Source organism: Heliangelus exortis, chromosome 5 (genome assembly GCF_036169615.1).
Source record: "Heliangelus exortis chromosome 5, bHelExo1.hap1, whole genome shotgun sequence".
Classification (NCBI taxonomy): Eukaryota; Metazoa; Chordata; class Aves; order Apodiformes; family Trochilidae; genus Heliangelus; species Heliangelus exortis.
Window position 1 is genome coordinate 4027540 of NC_092426.1, and position 21633 is coordinate 4049172.

General features: G+C 45.3%; 1 protein-coding gene across 18 annotated transcripts in view; it reads left to right on the top strand.

Moving 5' to 3' along the window:
• The window catches only part of KTN1 (kinectin 1), a 79735-nt gene extending 58842 nt beyond the window's left edge, over positions 1-20893 (top strand). For 3 of the 18 annotated variants that reach the window (XM_071745218.1, XM_071745221.1, XM_071745226.1), the window contains 13 exons: positions 680-770; positions 2782-2868; positions 4660-4749; positions 5802-5885; positions 6323-6412; positions 6493-6585; positions 7931-8002; positions 8477-8560; positions 8759-8842; positions 11305-11388; positions 12720-12812; positions 18776-18899; positions 20347-20893. In XM_071745218.1, the coding sequence (XP_071601319.1) occupies positions 680-770; positions 2782-2868; positions 4660-4749; positions 5802-5885; positions 6323-6412; positions 6493-6585; positions 7931-8002; positions 8477-8560; positions 8759-8842; positions 11305-11388; positions 12720-12812; positions 18776-18899; positions 20347-20351 (1081 nt within the window). In that variant the 3' untranslated portion in view covers positions 20352-20893. The remainder of the gene's footprint in view (positions 1-679; positions 771-2781; positions 2869-4659; positions 4750-5801; positions 5886-6322; positions 6413-6492; positions 6586-7930; positions 8003-8476; positions 8561-8758; positions 8843-11304; positions 11389-12719; positions 12813-18775; positions 18900-20346) is intronic. The other 15 variants (XM_071745227.1, XM_071745225.1, XM_071745228.1 and 12 more) reach the window with 12 other exon arrangements.
• The last annotated feature ends 740 nt before the right edge of the window (positions 20894-21633 follow it).

Genomic DNA, 21633 nt, shown 5'->3' on the forward strand with positions numbered 1-21633 from the left:
TGATTGAATTTTAAATGCCTGCCAGCTCAGCTGTATGTCTGGAGAGTTCAATGTTGGTGCTTGAAGCAAAAGTGACAAGGTTTTTTTTTCTTGGAACTTCAGCTTAGCAGAGGGTTGTTCACATTATAAAATCATCTGCTGGAAACCCTGTGCCAGGGAAGATCTCAGGTGTAATCTCTTCTGTTGTGGTGCTCAAGCACATTAAAGAACTCTGTGGAAGCTGATGCCATGCCTACTTAGGCTGTGCCACACAGTTTGCTGCTCTCATGCATTTTTGGGTGGCTGAATTATTTTTTTTTTTTTTTTTTTTCTCAGTTAAATGACTTATAAATTGTGGCCTAGGTGCTTGAACAAAGAATGCTTTTATCCAGCAGGCAGCCCCTGTTTTGTGGCATTGTACCAGCATGGGCTGGCTGACTTATCCTCCTCTTTGCCTTTCCATGGCCTTGATAAATGTGTGCAGATGAGTGTTGTAGGCAAACAACAGCTTTACAATGGGTTTTGCTCTGGCAGCCTGCAGTTCTCAGAGCAGTAGGGAGCTTGTGGTACTGCCAAGTCAGCAAGAGGAGCTTTTCAAAGAGTGTGTTGCTGGAAGGGAAGTTAGTAAGGTATATGAAAGGGTGTCAGTGCTTCACTTGGAATTTCTGAAATGTCTTCTGACTTCTTTTTGCTAATTCAGGGTTGCAGGGAAGGAGAAGGAAATCGCCAGTCTCCAAAATGAGCTTGCCTCTCAGAGAAATGCTTTTGAGCAACAGAGGAAAAAGAACAACGTAAGGAAATTCTTCCCCCACCCCTCAAAAAAACCCACACCACCCTCATAACCTCAACTAACAACCCCAAACCTGTGTGCACAGCACTCCTCAATGCCTAGGGCATGCTGCTGAGAAAATGTTTCTGACTGGTGACTGCTGCATTGTGTCCCCTGGACACTCCTTTTCTTGGGAGTGACAAAGCAAACCTTACTTTGCTGCTCTAAGTTCTGTCAGCTCTTTGAGGTGCTAGAGGGAGGGGGCTTGCTGGAAGACACATCCTAAAGCAAGTTCTCAGGTTTGGATTTAAGCCTTGTTCAGAAACATGTCCTTTACCAAGGGAAAGATGAAGGGGTTTAGGGAGGGAGGGTGGGAGGATGAAGGGGCTTGGGTTCTGGCTGAGTTATGGCCTTTTTGTGGGGATGTGGAAGGAGGCCATGACCTAGGGCTCTCAGATCTGGCTCTTCCCATTCCTAAGAGTGGCTGATCCTGATATTCAGATGGAGGTGAAGGAGTGAGCCTTCCTTTACAGCAGCTGCTGCTGATGCAGTATGGGTTGTTTGTGGGTAGAAGTAAAGATTGTGTCTTCCAGCACAGAGCTGTGGAGTTGCTTCCTTGTAATAAATTACCTGTGCAGGGCAAGAGAATGGCATCTTTTAAGTTATATGGAAGAGATTTATTAAAATAAAGGTGGTTTAGTTCACCTATCTCTTGATAGCTTACAAAATCCAATCATACTGTGTGATAAGCTTTATTGCTTAAGAGTGGGAGAATATAAGGAAGATGCATGACAAAAATATTAAGAATGTGAGCTTTTGAGCAAGTAGTGTTGCTTAACAGCTGAAGTAAAGTAGAGGGAAAGTGGCTGGGTGTTCCTGGGAGACAGATGAGCTGGAAAGGCAGAACATGTGTGGCTGTTTCCTGGGGAACTGCAAGGTCTGAGTGTGGTGCTAAGGGCAGGCCATGCCTGTAGGTCCCAGCTTTTCATCTTGCAGTTTTATCCAGTCTTGTTTTTACATCCTGTGGAACAGCCCTTAGGATAGCAGAGAAGTGGAAAAGTAAAACCAGCATAGGTAAAGTAAAACCAGCTTAGTAAAGTAAAACCTGCTAGGATCTGGATGCCACTCTGCATGGGGAATTCAAAGACTAAAAATACAGTCTTTCAAAAATAGCCCTTTGCTAAAGCAGATTTGTTCTGAGGGATGGAAAAGACCCTAAATCCAAGACCCAAACACCACAGTCTCCCCCCCCCACAAGGCCCACCAGCCTTCCTAGAGAAGCTTTCCCAAGAAAGAGCTCTCAGCCTCCTAACTGAGCTTGCACATTGATGTCCTGAGTACACGTTTGATGACCTCGCCAAGAAAGATGCAGAAGCTCAGCATGGTGGTGCTGCCATGCAGATCTGAGCTCTTCTTTCTGCTGGGGAGATCCCCAAACCTCCCAGGAAGGTTGGTGAGCAGCACACCAGTTTTTTTTGTTTTTTTTTTTTTTGGGTACAGTGGAGAGAGCTGCTGCTCAAATCAGCCCTGGCATAGTAGGTTTGGGTTGGAGCCCGAGCATCTCGGCAGCTAAAGATGGTTGTGAAATCAGGGGCTTCAGTGTGTCCTCCTCCATCTACACCTGGGGTGGCCATGCTGGGGTCTGCAATGCTACATGCCTAACACTCTGTGTACTCTGTGGTTTTGGTGTCTGTGTTCCTCACTACTTTTGGAAACTTCCCTCTTCCTTTCTAAAAATGCAGTCAAAGTGTGGGGTTGCTGGAGCGATGTGCTCTGCAGTAACACTTGGATCAGTTTTGGCACAAGGGGGCAGGTTGGGTGGAAATTGGCATATTTTTTTGCTCCCCCTTTTCATTCAAACTCTTATGAACAGTTGGGTTTTTTTGGTAGTGTATGTCATCTTGCAAAAATCCTTTTAAACCAGCATTTGAATGCAAATGGTGGAATGTCGTGCAAAATATATCTCTGAAGTAAAAGCAGAAACAGTTTTGAATATTGGCTGAACTGAAATCATTCTTTCTAAAAATGATTAGGACCTTCGGGAGAAAAACTGGGAAGCAATGGAAGCATTGGCATCAACTGAAAAATTGCTGCAGGACAAAGTGAACAAGACTGCCAAGGTTGTAATGTTAACTGCTAGAAACGATGCGTTAATCTAGAAGCAGATCTGCAGCTGGTTTTTTAAAAATGAAATGGAGACATTTAACTTTTACTGCAATTTAAATATTGTCTCTTCTGGGTGATCACTCATACACTCACCTCTGCTTCTTCCTCTTGTCTTCAGGTTTCTTTTTTTTTTTATCCTTAGTTTGTGGGCATGCTGATTTTTGATTTCTGTTTGCATATAATTGTTAGAGCTGTCGTGAGTTGTGGGGAGCACTGGGATAAAAATTGCTGCTGAGTCACCTGCTTTCTCCTACTGGGCTTTTGCTGTGCTTGAATTAAACTTATTGGACCTGTGAAGATCTAGGACTAAATTCTTATTTCAAAACCTGGGAACTTCTCAGGAATAAATGGTGTCACCCCAGCTGTGAATTTGCTCCTTGAGAGCATATGAAGCTTGACAGGTACTGTCAGAGCCAACACTGAAAATAATACAGGGTGTGCATTGCTCTGAAAGAAACTTGTGTTTGCTCTGTGCCTGATCTGGTGTTAATTACCACGGTGCAGAATAAAAACAAAAAAATGTCAACTTGAAAGGCCCAAGTCAGGTAGCTAGAAGCAGAGGAGCTCTGGTTTGGGCTTGGTGCCTCTGTGTTTTGGAGATGTCTCAGCTCTTGGCTTGGAGGAGTTGTGTACCTGCTTTTGCTGTGTGCTAATGCTTGCCTGCTTTCTCTTCCAGTCAGATGGCTTCACCAAATTTGCCACTTCTTGGTGGTTCCTAAACTGCTGAAAACTAACACACTTCTTAGCCCAGCTTCACAACCTGATGTCTCCTGTCTGTTTCTGTCTCTGAATCTCAACCTACTAATGCCACCCATCTCTTGCAGCAGAGGAGCTCAGAGCAGCAAGGAGCAGTAACACTGGCAAAGAAAAAACCAAACCAACCAACCCACCCAAATATTAATGAAGGATTTTTGCTGAAAGCTGCCTTCTGCACAGGGTTTTCTGCATTTTAAATTTCTGTGGGAACTCGAGTGTCCTGTGGCTAAATGAAATTAATCTGCCATAAGCAGAGTGAGCAAATATCCTGTGGCTGGCCTGCTTTTAATGTTAAATGAATGGAATGATAAATCTGTGGTGTCCTTGGCTCTCTGTATTTGTATTTACAGAGCAATGACAAAACCTGGAGGTTGTCACACAGCTCTAATAATTATTTCCCATTGCATCCAAGCTTGGGGAAGGAGGTTGGAAGGGTGTCCCTCTTTGACTACTTAAAAGTAATATTTAAAAGATACAGTCTTGCTTTCTTGGCCTGGTTCAAATGTGGATTAACCCGAAGTTTCATCTTGACTTCAGTTCTCTGGTTTTGATGTGGTCATGTTAATTTAAAGTGATTTTTCTTCCCCCACCTAAAATTTTTTAAAAAAAGTATGGATTAAAAAAAAAATTGTTGATTGACCCAGCTTTTGTTCTTGATCACTCAACTTGAGTGGCAGGGTTAGTGTGGTCTGTGGGTGCAGTTAGTGAGCACAGGGTAGTTTTGTGTTGTGAACAAGTGAATGCTGGAGTAATTTCTGTACAAACAGGGCAGCTTGAAGGAGAACTTAAGAAAATAGAAACTTCAGCACAAACAAACGTGAAGGCCAAATTCTGAAGTAATTTTTTGAGGCAATTTACTGTCAGTTTTAGAGGCTGTAGTACCTAGAAAGATGACTTTCTGGGTTAAATAAGTGGCTCTAGGCATAGAAGAGGCTCTTGCCAGGTCTGTGGAGTTGCCCAGTTTCACCTGAGCCCTTCTCTTGTTTCAGGAGAAGCAGCAGCATTTGGAAGCTGCCGAGGTGGAGACACGTAAACTACTCCAGAAGCTGTTTCCTAAAGTCTCTCTTCCTTCTAACATGGTAAGAGAAGTGGCTTTTCCTACTTGAAGGCTGGGGACCAGGGAGTTCTGATCCTACCATGCTGGGCAGTCCAGAACTTTTCCCCACAGCCCCAAGGTTTTTGTGTTGGGATGGGAGTGTCTTCTGGTAACTCCTTCCAGCATCAAAGAGGCAAAGCTGCAGATGGTTACTTCAAAAAAAAAAGGTGTTAAACAAAAAATAAAGATTGTAATCTTTTTTTTTTTTTTTTTTTCCCTTGCTACTCTAGCATCTCTTTCATCTACCTGTGGTATCTTATGTCTAACAGTAAATTTGCAGGGGTGGATAAGGTTTGCTGTGTGTTTGCTCCCTGTCTGGCACGATGGAGATGGATCATCCCTGGCTGCTGTGCAGATAAGGGCTGGCTGCCCCTTCCAGTGCCAGTTAATACAATTCAGGAGGGTTTGTTTTGTTCCTAAAGTTCCTTTTGAAAGCCACCTAAGACCAGTTTTATATTCCTGGTGACTTTCAGTTGTTTGCAGAGGAAGTCTGCGGGTTGATGTGTTTTTAGATTGTGTGAATAATGTGAAGTGAGGCTGGAAAAATGGGGTCTGCATTTGATTTGAAACATCTAGAGGTTTTGAATATTCATATTGAAAAGTATTCTCACGTGTGCTAAAGTTAGTCTGACCTAGAATTAGTCTTTAAAAAGACTGGTTCTGTAAGGTTTCAGTCTTTCTAGTGAGGTCCCTAGAATTACATAGCAAGTATGTACTTTAGCTGCTCAGGGATTTTGGAAAAAAACCACATTCCTTTAAGTCTTCAAATCCTTCTTACAGAGCCCTGATACTTGCAGGGAGCCCTCTGTCACCCAGTTGTATTTTGGCACTCCCAAGCCTCTGTGAGCTGTGTCTCACTCCTAATAACCTCGTGCTCCTGGATTGCTGCCCACTGGCTGTGCTGCCAGGCTGTGTGCTGGCTCTGGGGAGCTCAGGGATTGTAACACTGCTCCCTAAGCCTGCAGTTGGGAGGCAAATGTCCTGGAGAGAAATTTATTGAGGTTATTCTTAGCTTTAACTGAACATATTTCCCAGCAGAGCCATAGCGAGTGGATATGTGGATTTGAGAAGATGGCAAAAGAATATTTGAGAGAAGCATCAGGATCTGAAGACGTCAAGGTAAGGGCAAACCATGGACAGCTTTGTGGTGTGTGCCATAGGATATTTTCTGGTAAAAATCTTAGGAATTTTGACACTGGGTTGTGAAGTTGTGTAGGTGAGCAGGTGACTAAGAAAATTGTTTCGTAGGAGTTTGCGTCTTGTAAATCAAAATGTGTTTGTACCTTTGAAAAGGACCTTGTGGAAGTTTTCACAACATCCAAAACCCAAGGTCCTTTTTGCAATTAATTAGTTAGTTTCTAGGTAACTCTTGAGTTTACTCATGTGAAGGTTGAGTGGTGTGAGCTGCAGGTGAACATTGCACTTGCAATTCTGTCTTCACATGGGGTCGGGGAAGAAAGTCCTGGCAGTGTGAATGGTGCCATTGTGCTTTGAGATGAAAAGCTGACTCAAGTCCATCATCTGAGACTCTTCTGGTCCTTTTTCTCCTTTGCCAGGCTATGGAGCAGAAGCTGAAGGAAGCTGAGGAAATGCACATACTGCTGCAGCTGGAGTGTGAGAAATACAAATCAGTCCTGGCAGAGACGGTAAGCGGGGTGCCCACTCCCCTCTGCCCTGGGATGCTGGGAGCTGCCTTGCAAGCTTTCAAACCCTCTTTTCTTCTTAGGAGGGGATTTTACAAAGGCTACAGAGGAGTGTGGAAGAAGAAGAAAGCAAATGGAAGATAAAAGTTGAGGAATCACAGAAGGAACTTAAACAGGTATTTCTGAGGAGGTGATTTTTTTTTTTTGCAGCAGCAGCCAAGCGGTTTCTGCTTGAAGTGGCAGAGGGTGTTTGAGCTCTGGGAAGGGAGGTGTGGAGCTGCCTGGTTTGATGTGTTTGTCACCAGAGAATGAAAAATGCAGCCAGCATTATAGGAATTTACCCTTCTTGTAACAAGAGGTTTTTTGGTGCTCTGATGCTTGGTTTCGTGCTAAAAGGGATTTCTATTTTTTTAAGGAACATCTTTGCATTTTTAAAAAAAAAAAAGACAACGTAAAAGGTGGAGAAATTTTTGGTGTCTGATTATTTCTGGTGCCTTCTTAAGAGCAGAAGGACAAATGAACAGCACAGGTATAAATAAGGTCTATGACCATTATGGCAAGTCTGTCACAGTCCTTGCAGGTGATACAGGAGGCAGCCAAGTGGCACAGTTACATGAATGCTGATGAGACAGGAAGCCAAGGGACTCAGGAATGTACATGTGTCCCATTAATGTACCCAGAATATATGTTTTTCTGATTCTGGCAGCTCAGACTGTATTTCTGCTAAGCACCTGTTTTGGTTCTTTTTGTTTTCCAAAGTCCAGTTGTGAGCAGATACAGACTCTGCTAAAATTTAAGTATCACATAATTGTAACAATTTTTTTGGAAGCTGTTAAAATACCACTTAATCCATCATGATCAACTAATTACACTTGAAATCACCTGCAAAGCTTTCCTTTTTAGGAAGACTTTGTTGGTAGCAGAAGTGGTAAGAAAAAAGGCTTTTATGTTGCTTTCCTAATCTAGAGTTAAAGTAGGTCAAACTGGTTTCTGTTTTTTTTTTTCCACAAGAAATTATTTCCAAAGTGAATTTGAATGCTGGGTTGTGAGCCTGAAGCAAACAGTTAGATGATTTATAAAAAAATCTTGTATGAGTGGCATATAAAAGGCTGCAAGAGCTTGATCTATAGATGTGCTGCCATCTGTTGCACTTACACAGCCTAAATGAGGCTAAATGTGCTGGATTTGGGTACTTGTACATGGATGAAGACAGTCTTCACTCTCTAGGAAAGATATTCCCTTACCATGGATAATGGACAAGTGGCTTGGTTGTTATATTCCAGATTTTTTGGGCACCTGGGCTCTGTCAGAACTTCTTATATTGGGAGAAGGTGGGAAAAGTGCTCTGTTGGAGACTCAGTGTATGGAATTATTTGAGCAAGCATCTTAGTAGATTCTCAAACCCTGTGGTTTCATCCTTAGTATTTTTAAATCATAGAAGCACATCTCTGTGTGTATGAAGAGTTTGTCTTAGCCTAACCCAACTAAATGATATATTTTTATTTTTCTTGAAAACTGCAGATGCGTTCTTCAGTCGTTTCTTTGGAGCACGAGGTAGAGAGGTTAAAGGAAGAAATCAAAGAAGTTGAAACTGTATGTACAGGTGTTTTTTTTTGGTTTGCTTTTCTTCTTTAAAGCTTTCTGTTACTTACAGTGTGATTTAGGCTTATGCTTTAAGTCTGAACTTTGCTAGGACTTCTCTCTTGCAAGTAGTGCAGCCTGTGTGGTAGTTTCAACTGGATCTTTTGGGTGGTGTTTTTAAGAAACAGAAAAGCTGGGTACTGCACATTGTCCTACTTTTTACTTCTGTTCTCACCCACCAGGGCTCTTTCCTTGTGTGATTGAGCAGTTTACTGCTTGTTGTCAATCTTGGGCTTGATTTTTTTTTTTTTCTTGTTACCTTTTTAAAATGTAAACAGTTTAAATCCGTGCTGTGCAATCACTGGATTTGAAATGCTCTCTAAATGTCACTGAGTATTTGATAGAAATTAATAGCCAATAATAAGAAAATGATACTGCAAGAAGACACTGAAAACATCTGTTTTAACTCTGATTTTCTGTTTCTAGCTTAAAAAAGAGAGAGAACATTTGGAAAGTGAACTAGAAAAGGCAGAAATAGAACGATCTACTTATGTTTCAGAAGTCAGAGAGGTAAACACAATTAACCAAATTGTTCTTGTTCTGTTTTTTGGCTACCAGTTGGCTGGCAAACTAACCTAATGCTTAGCCCCTGTGGCTGAGGGGTTTGTATGCTTGTGACCTTAGGGTAGAGCACCACACTACTAACTGAGCAGAAGAAAAGTGGGCATCCTAAGGAGACAAATCCTAAAACTCTAAACTTCATTTCAGCTCAAAGATCTCTTGACTGAATTGCAGAAAAAACTTGATGATTCATATTCTGAAGCAGTAAGACAGAATGAAGAGTTAAATTTGGTAAGAAGCTTGCTCTCCATGGGGCACAAACTGGGCTCCCAGCAACTTATGAAGCGGAGACTTATTTCAAATCCTGTCTGTTCTGCTAACCTCTTCAGCTTGATATTTTTGTCCATTGCAATCATTTATGTAGTCTGACTTTTACAATTTGTCTCTTTCTCTGCTCCTAACAATAGCATGTCTGGTTCTTAAGACTTTTTTTTTTTTTTTCCAAAGTCTGCAAGACTTTCATTCGTGAAACTTCTTGAGAATCAATCTTTCACAGTTTAGACTTGCACAACAGCAAATGTAACATCCTTGGGGCAACAAAAGTCATGCTGTCATGGGTTTAACTTGAGAATTATTCTCTGGTTGTGTTTTTTTTTCCCCCCCCCACTTTTTGTGGGTGCAGCTGTGCTACTCTGACTGTGCAGAGCCTTTTCCTATTCTGACTGTGCAGGGCCTTTTCCTACTCTGACTGTGCAGAGCCTTTTCCTACTCTGACTGTGCAGAGCCTTTTCCATCCTCCTCTCTATGTACAGAAATTGGCCAAAACCAATGTTAGGTGAATTCAGAGCATCCAGTTATTCAGCACTTGGCATCCTGCTGAATAGCTGTGCTGGCTTGGTGTATGCATGGTATTATAGCATGTCTGGCCAGCAGTGCTTTCCAGCCAGTGCTGCTCCTTTCCCATGTTTTCTCAAGGAGTTGGATGAACTGAGGCCAGACCTGTAGACCCAAAGATGCATGGTTCTCCAGTTTGAGCCTTTTCATTCTCCCTTATCTCAGTGATGTGTTTAAGGCTGCAGGAGCAGCCAGATCCTTCCTCTCCTTGTGTTTGACCCATGCTTGCTTTTGAGCCAGACCTGGGACAGGTTGTCTCTGTCACCATGCCTTTGGGTTTTGGAGTAGCTGATGGCACAACCTGTCACTGCAGGCTGAGCTGCTGATTTCACCAGAGTGCTGCTCAGTTAAATTAGTTGATTTAAAGGAAAAAAAAAAAACCCCAAAACCAACACTGCAGTAACAATCTGCTTAAGTTAATAGTATGCTTGGCAAGTCTAGTACAGCACTGATTAGCATCCTGCCTCAGCAACCCCAGCCTCTCATTTTGAAAGCAGGGGAAATGGGAATTGAATGTATATCTAAATGCCAACTTCTTGAATATAAGAGGCAACAGTCTATTATGTCTGTAACAACAACAGCTTAAGGCTGAGCTCCCTGCTCAGCTTGGCTCTGCAATCTGATGATTCTGTTCTGGTAGGAGTGTGAGAAGGTGGTAAACAGCTGCCTCCATCCACATAGCTCAGGAATGCTGGCCAGTGTATAGGAGAGGTGGGGCTTTTTTGGTTTTTTGCATTAGGCAGGAGGCTGAGGAATAGAAATGATGAGATTTCAAAGTGTGTTTCCCCATAATTTATAAGGAGAGAAGCTGAACCTGCTAAGGAGCTGAGCAGTGCTTCTCCCAAATGTAGAAAAACAGCATCCAGTAGTGCAGGGTCCTCCAAAGGGGGAAACCTTCCAAGGGTGAGACAACTATCACATGTGGATTTGTAATTGGTGAGAATTCAGGGCTCTCAGTAGCCTATTGTTCACTTTAATTCCCTGCTGGCTCCTAAGAAGATTGACAGAAAGAGCAGTGAACATTAGCACAGCACACTTCAGAGGCACAAATCCAACAAAATTGGCACTTGAGCTTCTCTTGAGCACTCCTGGTTGAGGCTCAAGTTTTAAGTGCTGTGGCTGGTTCTTTATTCTGTGGTGAAGACCAATTGAAATGTTTTTTTTTTTTTTAATTTATTTTTTAAATGTTTATATCTCTTGGAAGGCTATAGTTTAAGGGCAGCCAGTAGGAAGTACAAAACCAGTATATCCTTCTTGACTGAGTTTAACTTTTTTGGATTGAATCTAAACACAATTGACAATTTAATACATGCCTGTCAGTGAGTCATGCCTTGATGTGACATTAACAGACTGGTTAAGTCAACATAGTTACAGTAATTGGGGCTTTATTAAGATGACAAGTAGAGCCTTTTAGTTTTAGCAAAATGACTGTTTAGCCTGAATTAGGAAGATGACAATCTACATTTTTTGCATATTTGCTGTGAATTAAGTTGAAGTCTGGGCTGACTTTTGTGATAAGGGTGCTGGAGAGTCTTACCTACTGTCAGTGTGGCAAAGATTCCCACTGACAACATAATTTAAAAGTTGAAATCACTTGGAATGAAGCTGATGCCCAACCCTGTCTTTTCTTCTGTACTTTCCCTTCTTTACATTTCTCTTTACAGATGGAGTCTCTCTTCCTTGACTGTCCCTGTAAACCTCATCATCCATGTTAACTAATCCAGTGTGTGCAAGAATTGTTAGTAATCCTTACTCCCTGTGCAGTCAGTGTGCACAGGGTTAATCCCTGGGACAGACAGATGCAATCTGTGTGTGTGTGTGCATGAGGGACCCCAATTTTCTTTGTTGTTCCCTTGCAGCTGAAAACGCAGCTGAACGAAACACTCTCAAAACTCAAAATTGATCAGAACGAGAGACAGAAGGTGGCTGGAGACTTCCCCAAGGTAAGCAGTGACTCTTACACACTTGGAGGTCTAAATGTTACTGAAACCCTCAAGATCTGTAGTTTTCTAGTGCTGGAAAATGTGGTGATTTGAGCAGCTTGAGCAGACTGCCTGCCTGGTGGAGTGCCTTGGGTGTCTTACTTTGCTCACTGATTCCCCAGGTGATTGTGGGTTTAAGGGCTCATGGAAGATACCTGAAAACCTTCTGAAATGATAAAACTGCATCTAACAGCTCAGTTTAGTTATCCTTGAAAGAGTCTCTTGTTCATGGTAATTTTATGCTGATGGGAACAAGTGGTGGTTGGGGGCTGACTGAAAATAATTCTTTATTTCAAGAAACCCAGCCTCACAAAAAGCCCACCCTGCAGCCCTACACCCATGCCACAGCCTGAAGCTTTAAATCTCCTTGCAAATGGCAGTGGGTTACAAGTTGGTTTATGAGCCATCTGCCCCTTTGCAGTGGTTACAAATTGGCTGTGACCCAGGAGACTGCAAATCTTTAAGGTTAACTACATAAAAGCTTGATGGGACAGGGTTACCTCTGCTCATCCTCAGTGGGTGCTCTTGCAAGAAGGGTTGAACTGAGAAATAAGTGTGAGAGGTCTCAGTGCTTGTCTGTCATCCCAGAAAAAAAACCTCTTGAGGGAGAATTGATGAATGGAGACAAGAAAAGCCAGCAGAGTGGCTGAGCTCTGTCTCTAGGCTGTGTAACACCTTATTCCTTCTTCTGGGGATCTACAGTGTGGAAATCAAGCTGTGCTCTACAGGACAGTAGTGGGGGGAGCTCTTGGTGGGGCAATTCTTGTCCTGAGATAGATCATGAAAGCACTGCTAGGAGATGAGAAAACCAAGGAGAGCTGCTGCAATAAGGTGTTGGAAATGTTTTGCCCAGGAAAGTTAACTTGGCTGTTGATGTGTGAAGTGAGCTGTGCTGCTGGCTACACCTCATGGTATATTGTGTGTAAATGCAGGTCTGTAATTAGGCTTTTGGAGACCTGCCTGCACTGCTATTGCACACACACACACACACACACACACACACACACACACACACAAATCTGCTGCATGATTTTTACCTGATGATAACTTGGCATGAGACTATTAAAGCTTCCCTGTGGAATTGCTCTCAGGCTGACATAGGATGTGCTGATGGAACAGAGAGATGTCAATCTTGGCAAATGTGGTGGTCCCCTGAGCACATCCTGGCATAAAACAGCTTTCCCACTGAACACTCATTTCCTGTATCTCCAGTGCTCTTGGAGAGATGGGGGGTTTGCTTCTCAGCCTTTGCTAATTGTTTTGTCTCCTTTTTTTTTTTTTCTCTCCTACAGGCCCAGGAGTCTTTGGCATCTCTGGAGAGAGAACTTGGGAAAGTCATTGGGGATGCCAATGTTATTGAGAACAGTGATGTTTGCACAGACTCTGTGAGTGTTCTTTACTGAGCCCATGCTTGGGGGCAGCACAAATCTCATGCCAAATCTCATGAAATTTGGGGAGTGGGTTGCAGCAAAAGAACAGGAGGGACCCTGCTGATGGTAAATTGAGGCATGAGGAACCCCCCTCTCCCCAGACTTGTTAGGGTGGTGTCCTGGAGCTGTGTCCCAAGGTTGCATTGGGGGTTCTGCTCTCATCTATACTGTGACCTCTTTCCCACAGCTTAAATTTCCTAAGAGAAAGGGGAGAGATTCTGGGCATGAACTGGAGGCTTCCAGTGGGGGGCTGGTTTGGTTTGGGCAAAAGTGGGAACATCCCCAGACTTAGCCCTTCAAGAAGGGAAGCTAAAAACCATCTTGATCACTAAATGAGCTTAAAAAAACCTGACTGTTGGGCTGGCACTTGCTGACATCTGTAATGCCAGAAGAAGAAGGCACTTCTGTGTTTTGAAGTGCCAAGGCAGAGCCTGTCCTGACCCACTGGGAGGTGCCAGAATTTGAAGTCTTGATTCCTGGAAATTGGTATTGACCTCTTTGTAGTCCAGCACCAAAACCTTCCTAGCCTGGGCCTTGCTGAGCAGCAGAGTTGAGCACTGCCTGATGATGCTGTGGGTGACTTCTCCATGGTGATTTTGTATCCTCCAGTAATGAAGTTGCAGTTTTGTAGGGTCTGGAATTGGGTGGGCTGTTTGGGATGGCTTCTTTTCATGTGTGCAGGTAACTCAGCTGAGCCCATGGGTCACCACCATAAGCATGGGTGGTTGCTGGGCTGGTTGTGTGGGTGCTTGGCTGGGTGCTGGCCCTAAAAAGACACCACCCTCAGTGCCTGAGGTGTGGATTGGTAACTGGGCTTCCACATCTTTCCCACCAGCTTCAAAATAGCTCCAGAAGGCAGTTGGGAAGGGGGAGGCTAAAGCCCGAGTTGTGGATTGTTAACTGGGCTTCAGCATCTTTCCCACCAGCTTCTAAGTAGCTCCAGAACAGCTTTCCAGGAGGCAGCTGGGAAGGGGGAGGTTAAAGCAGATGCTTTCCCAGCACATTTTACACAGTTAAGTGGTGTCAATAGAACTCTTTACCCATTTTCTTGGGATGGATGGAGTGGAAGGAAACGCTGTCGTTTGAGGACAGAGAGGGAGAGGAGCACTTGCTGGTAGGACAGATAATTTATAATGGCTCCTTTTAGCTACAGAAAGTGAGTAGCTTCATCAGTGAGAGGAAACTTAGGAGCCCTCTTAGTACTGTAGAAAAGCCATTGCCTTTGCAGTCAGTAGCAGGAATCATAGAATCCTAGAATTGGCTGGGTTGGAAGGGACCTCAGAGCTCATCAAGTCCAACCCTTGATCCACTCCCACTGCAGTTCCCAGCCCATGGCACTGAGTGCCACATCCAGGCTCTTTGGAAATATCTCCAGGGATGGAGAATCCACCCCTTCCCTGGGCAGCCCATTCCACTGTCTGATCACCCTCTCCAGAAAGAAATTCTTTCTAATGTCCAACCTAAACCTCCCCTGGCACAACTTGAGACCTCTTGTGCCCTCTTGTCTTGCTGAGAGTTGCCTGGGAAAAGAGCCCAACCCCCCCTGGCTCCAACCTCCTTTCAGGGAGTTGTAGAGAGTGATGAGGTCTCCCCTGAGCCTCCTCTTCTCCAGCCTCAACACCCCCAGCTCCCTCAGCCCTTCCTCACAGGACTTGTGCTGGATCCCTTCCCAGCCTCCTTGCTCTTCTCTGGACCTGCTCCAGCACCTCAATCTCCTTCCTGAGCTGAGGGGCCCAGAACTGGACACAGGACTCGAGGTGAATGAAATGGCTTTTCCAGGCTGATCACTCCTGGGTGCTGATCAGCCCTTGTGTTTAGGCTCAGTATCTGAGCCAGAGATGTAGCTGGGCTTGTGAGACCAGGGATGTTTCCCAGCCCTGTGGGTTGGTTTCCTGGGAATGGGTCTGCTGGGCCCTCTCCTGTGTTGGAGGCCAACCAGTGATGGTGACAGCTGGGTGCTCTGTGTCCCTGTCTGCAGCCAGCTGGAGAAAAGCCCTCCTCAAATCAATGCCAGACCGTTTGCTCTCTGCCTTTATGGCTTATCATAGAATTAGAGAATGGCTTGGATTGGAAAGGACCTTTGAGATCATGTAGTTCCAACCCCCCCTACCTGTGTCTCAGCACCCACACAGCAAAGAATTTCTACCTCATCTTTAAATCTCCCCTCTGTCAACTTGAAACCATTCCCCCTTGGCCTCCCCAGCTTTCCTGGAGCCCCTTCAGGCATTGGAAGATGCTCTAAGGTATCTATAAACCCTTCTCTTCTCCAGACTAATCTCAGCTTGGCTCCAGAGCAGAGCTGCTCCAGTCCTGGGATCATCTCCATGGCCTCCTGGACTCATTCCAGCAGCCTGGACCCAACCCTGCAAAGGTTTCTCCCCAAAGCAGAGCAGAGAGGGACAATCCCCTCCCTCAGCTGCTGCTGGGGATGCAGTCCAGGACATCCAGGTATAGAATCCAATCCAGGACATCCAGGGTTTTGGCTGTGCCATTTTGTGGCTGGTGACACTGTCCAGCCCTCCTAAACCAGGTGGCATTGGATGTGCCCTGGGATAGTTGGATTTAATTGCTTTTTAGCCTTAACTTGCACAATCCCTGTGGCTCAGGCATTGCTTAGCCTGCAAACCTAAGCAGGCTTCCTCTGGAATATCCATTGCTGTATTCTGAAGAGAAGTGTGAAAAAACAGTCCTAATAAACCTGTAATTAAGCCTTCGTTATTAAAATACATTAATTGTCTAAATAGTGCTCTTGATAGGTAGCCATTGGCAGGGGCTGGAATTAGAACACTTTCTTTATCTCCCTTCCCAAGCCCTTTTTGCTAGTTTTTTTTTTTTTGAGGGGGGAAAAAAAAAAGCTGTCTCCCCAGAAGCCTAAAAACCCAGCTTAAAATAGCTCTCAGATTAAAAAAAGAAAGTCTCCCAGCCACTTCCACCTAGCAACAGTGCCTCTTTTTTTTTTTTTTTTTTTTTCTTTTAAAAAGGACCTGAAAACACACGCTCAAAACTGGGCATATTTGTTCCTTTTGGGTACTGGAACCAACCCACAAAATTGAGAAATGATGCTTTCGTAAACCCTCAAACACATTCTGTGTGTTTTCTTTAGACTTCTTTCTTTTTAAAAATAGAAATAGTCATTTGCCTTTCCTAATCAGCTCCTTTGTCACTTATGGGGTTGGATGATAACTAAAGGGTGCCTTTTAGTGTGCTTTAAGGAGGTTATTTATATTCAGCTTGCTTAGGCAGTAAACTTATTTTGAGGTTTATATGCAATCTAATGGGCTTTCCATCCCCCCCCCTGAATCTTGGTGTAAAAAAAAAAAAAAAGAAAATATTTCAGCCTTGAAAACTGGGAATGCTGTCTGTGTAAAGCACAGATCTGTCAGTTTGGTGCCTGTTTTAGCTACTGGGTTTGTGATCTCAGGGGTTCCCCACTGCCATCCTCTTCCTCTCTTCATCCCTGTGTCCCAAAGACAAGAATTCCCCCAGTTCATGGGAAGTGTGGGACTGGGCAGTGATGACTGCAAAGGGCAACCTTCCACTTCTGGGTTAGCAGAAGCTGCAGGGTGGCTGTGCCAAGCCCAAATCCATTGGGAGCTGGTCAGGATTGACCCTGGGGGTGTTGGGGATGTGTCTGTAATTTGTGAGTAAATTCCAGCTGAGATTGGTGAAGCCACAAAACCGAAGGGAGAGGAAGCAAATAAAGGAGGGAAGCATTTTTCCTGGAGAAAGAGGGCTGGGAGTGAACTGAAGAGGTCCTTCATTGCTTCTGCTGGTGGTGCTTTCTAGGCTAACGAATGCCCTTGCTCTCTCATACCCAGCACTGCCATTCATTCATTAGCAGGATGCTAATTGCATTTGCTTTGCCACTTGCAGCAACCTGCCTGAAATCGCTGAGCGTAATCTCAGTCTTGGCAGTCCTGATTTCCTATTTTTAATACTTAAAGCAGTTTGAAGCTGCCTTAATACTGTTTCCCAATTTTTATTTTTATTTTTTTAACAGTAAAAAAAAAAAAATGTTTACCAGTCTGGGTTGAATAAAAGCTTTGCCATCTCTTGCTTTGTTCCCCAGCCTGAGCCCGCAGCCGTCCCCATCAGGCTTGCAGGTGCTTGGGTTTGATTTACAGCATTGCAGGCAGCATTTCCAACCATGTGGGAGCTGGGAGGAAAAGTGGCCCTCTCTGAACTCCCTCTAATTTCCCTGAAACTCCAGGGAGAGATTTGCAACAGCATTATGCATCACTCTTGTTCTGGTAGCAGAAAGGGCTTTGTAGCTGGGAGGGGAACTCGCTGGTGCCCAGCTCTTGCAGAAGCCTCTGTGCTCCTCTGAAAAATTGGGTGCTGACACCCAGGCAGAATTGCTGCTTTTTAGCTGGTAAATGGCAAGTGAAAGCTCTCCTAGGGGCTGTGTCTGCATATCCGGACTATGAGCTGAATAAGGAGTGGTGATGTGTGGTTTAGATGTGGAGTTCTTTGTACGTCTCTGGAGGAGCTAATCAATAAAGACAATAAAATGGGGATTATAGCAGTGTTAGCTCAGCAAGAGGGACTGTGGGGAGGAGAGCAGGAAGAGGGGAAGAGTCCATTTCCAGTAAAGATACTTCCCTGTTAAAGAGCTGTTTAACTCCTTAAGCATTTAAAAAAAAAAAAGCTCAGTAATTTCATTTTAGCACAGAAGGATGGTTTTGGAATCATAGAATCACAAGGTGGTTTGGGTTAGAAGGGGCCTTAAAGCTCATCCAGTTTCAACCCCCTGATATGGGGGCACCTCCCACCAGCCCAGGCTGCTCCAAGCCCCATCCAACCTGGGCTGAGACACTGCCAGGGATGGGGCAGCCACAGCTTCTCTGGGAAACCTGGCACAGGGGCTCAGCACCCTCACACCAAACTATTTCTTCCTCACATCTCATCTCTCTTCCATCTGGAAACCCTTCCCCCTGATCCCATCCCTCCCTGCCCTTGTCCCCAGTCCCTCCCCAGCTTTCCTGGAGCCCCTTCAGGCACTGGAAGGTGCTCTAAGGTCTCCCCATTGCAGCTTCTCTTCTCCAGCCTCAACACCCCCAACTCTCTCAGCCTGGCTCCAGAGCAGAGCTGCTCCAGCCCTCCCAGCAGCTCCAGGGCCTCCTCTGGACTCACTCCAACACCTCCAGCTCCTTCTGGCCTTGGGGACCCCAGAACTGGACCCAGCACTGCAGGCTGGTAGTGACATCTCTCATGAGAGCTCTTTGTAGCTTTCTTTTTCCTTTTCTCCATGTTTACTGCTACTTAGACTGCTTTGTGAAGTTCTCATCCATGCCTTGGTGCTACTGGAAAGCAGGAATTTCTGGGAGCTTGGAGTAGAGGGTGAACCCATGGGTGGCAGCTGGTGGGCAGCAGCCCAGGTCCTGACCCTGAGGAGGAGCTGTGGTGCTGCCCTTGGGGTGGGGATGATCATGAAGCTTTATCACCAGCCAGCTGTTTCCAGATGGTTTCACATCTGGAGCTGCCTTGTGCTTGGGTGTTCTCCTCTGCTGAGGACACCATCCCAAGATCCTTGTGGAGCCCAAGTCCTTGGTGGTCCATCAGGCTTGTTATGACTGTGGGGGGGTCAGAAGTCATCCTCTGGTTAGGATCTTTGTCACCTTGCAGCCCGTGAGGTCTCATCTGTATGGGGTTTCCAGCCAGACTTGGAGCTGGAGGTCAGCAATGCTCTCACTGGTGCTTGGCATGTGCAGGGAATTCCCTGGAAAACAGGAAAAGTTGTCTTGACTTTGAACTGTGTTCTCTTCCAACGTGGCCATAACCCTCTGAGTTACAGGAATTGGTCCCATCTGCTCAAGGAGTTGTAATTTTATACAGAGAATCTAATTCTAGGCTGTCTTGGTAATTAGACTGTAAATGAGTTTTTAATGATTTTTTTTTTTTTTTCCTCCTTCTTCCAGGAATTGACTGATAAAAGACTAAATGTGGCAGTGAATCTTAACCAGGATGTAGGGCATCTGAAGAAGCTGCTCCTGTCAGTAAGCCAAATGCTCTCAAAGGGACGAGAACACTACCAGCTAGTAGGTGAGTGTTACTGGTGGCCATCCAGCTGAACTGGGAGGATACTGGTCAGTGCTGGTCAGATCCTGTTCAGATTTAACAAGTCAGCTGTCAAAATCTGAGATTTTTCTACATGAAAAGCTTCTAGGAGGCACCAGATTTGTCCCTCTCTGGCTCCATTCTTGAGTCAGCTGAACTCACATCCCTGTGTCCCTCTCTGGGCACATAATTCTGTCCCTTTTTTTCTCCCTGGCCATTGTTTGCCTTCATCCCAGCAACACAATCAAAAGATCTACACTCCCACTCTTCTGCTTGCTTTGGGATGGAGATCTGAAGTAAAGGCTTGGGGTGAGCCCGGCCAGCCTTGTAGGGTTGGGGTGAGCCCAGCCAGCCTTGTAGGGTTGGGGTGAGCCCGGCCAGCCTTGTAGGGTTGGGGTGAGCCCGGCCAGCCTTGTAGGGTTGGGGTGAGCCCAATTTTGTAGGGTTGGGGTGAGCCCAGCCAGCCTTGTAGGGTTGGGGTGAGCCCAATTTTGTAGGGTTGGGGTGAGGCCAGCCAGCCTTGTAGGGTTGGGGTGAGCCCAGCCTTGTAGGGTTGGGGTGAGCCCAGCCAGCCTTGTAGGGTTGGGGTGAGCCCAGCCAGCCTTGTAGGGTTGGGGTGAGCCCAGCCAGCCTTGTAGGGTTGGGGTGAGCCCAGCCAGCTTTGTAGGGTTGGGGTGAGCCCAGCCAGCTTTGTAGGGTTGGGGTGAGCCCAGCCAGCCTTGTAGGGTTGGGGTGAGGCCAGCCAGCCTTGTAGAGTTGGGGTGAGGCCAGCCAGCCTTGTAGGGTTGGGGTGAGGCCAGCCAGCCTTGTAGGGTTGGGGTGAGCCCAGCCAGCTTTGTAGGGTTGGGGTGAGCCCAGCAAACCTTGTAGGGTTGGGGTGAGCCCAGCCAGCCTTGTAGGGTTGGGGTGAGCCCGGCCAGCCTTGTAGGGTTGGGGTGAGCCCGGCCAGCCTTGTAGGGTTGGGGTGAGCCCGGCCAGCCTTGTAGGGTTGGGGTGAGCCCGGCCAGCCTTGTAGGGTTGGGGTGAGCCCAGCCAGCCTTGTAGGGTTGGGGTGAGCCCAGCCAGCCTTGTAGGGTTGGGGTGAGCCCAGCCAGCCTTGTAGGGTTGGGGTGAGCCCAGCCAGCCTTGTAGGGTTGGGGTGAGCCCAGCCAGCCTTGTAGGGTTGGGGTGAGCCCAGCCAGCCTTGTAGGGTTGGGGTGAGCCCAGCCAGCCTTTGTAGGGTTGGGGTGAGCCCAGGTTTGTAGGGTAGGCTTGTTGCAATGGGAGGAAGGTGTTTGCTGTGCCTTGGGCTCCCCCACCTTGATGTGTTCCTCTGGGCTTTCTCATGGGCTGAGAGTAATAAAGTGGGTGAGGTGAGGATGTGCTGGAGCCTCTGGCCCTTGGGAGCTGCTGGGCTGATGTGTGGTGTTTGTGTTTTGTGTTTCTCTTGCAGAATGAAGTCACGGGGGAATCATTAATTTGAGGATAGCAGAAGGCATTGTATTATATTTTGCCAAATTAAAGCCTTATTTATGTTTTCACCCTTTCTACTTCGTCAGAAACACTGAACAGAGTTTTGTCTTTTCTAATCCTTGTTAGACTACTGATTTAAAGAAAAAAAAATACCCAAACCAAACCCCAGCTCTGTAGACACCTCCAGAGTTTAGTTTTATAATAAAAAGAAACCTGTTTGGATAAATTAGACCTTTACATTCCTGGAGAGACAGTAAACATGTAATCTTTTATCTTATTTTGCTCAATAAAACTTGTTCAGAAAACTCCAACGTGGTAAAGTCACCAGTGGGATATAACATTTTAATACTGATGTTGTACACTTTTACTTAATTACATTTTTTTTGGGATTAGCTGCCTCTGACTTCAACCTCAAGTTAAACATTCAATTTTTTTTTTTTTTTTTTTTTTTTTTTTTTTTTTTTTTTTTTTGGTTGCTAATGTAATCAGTTTTTGTAATGGTGTCAGCAAATAAAGGGATGCTATTATTCAAGGTGTTCCTGAGCTGTTCTGCTGTTCTTTTAACTGAAGGTGAAGAAGTGGGGGGGAGATTTCTACCTCTCCAAAAGGAGCATCAGGCTCTACTTGCTGTCTGGTTTTGGGCAGAGGAGAAGGTACAAGCTGGGGAAGTGGGGTGCTTGCAAACTTCAGAGCAAGTCCTGCAGTGTTTTGAAGGGTTTTGGATGCTCTGATCCTGGGTGTTTGGTGGGGAAGGTCACTGATGGGCCAGGGATTCTTCTGGGAGTGTGGGGGGATCAAAGCCTCCTTTGCTTTGGGTTTTTTGAGTGCATCTTAAGGGGAACCCTTCAGTTCTGTGGGAGGTTCTTGAATAAGCAAAGTGAGATGTTGCTGAATTCTTGAGAACACTTGACATGATTATCTGAAGGCAACAGAACAGTTGGGGGTCTAAATATAATTGATTGCAGAGGAAAAATTGTTCAAACTGCTCACCCTGAGCTTTTCACATTTGCCTTTGTGGGGGTTTTTTTCTTGATATCTTGGTCCTTTGTCACTCGTCCCCTCTTGAGCAGGCAGGGGGTGAAGAAGTTTCTTCCTTACATGGACCCAGTGGTTTCCTGGATGGTGCAAATGCTGTTGGAAGCCATGAAAAAAACTCAGAAGAAGGAGAGAAAACTGAAAAACTTGTGTTCCTTCCCAAAAGCTGGGTTTCAGCTGCAGCCATCGAAATGTTACGTTCCTTGGAGATGTTACTGGAGAGGAAAAATTC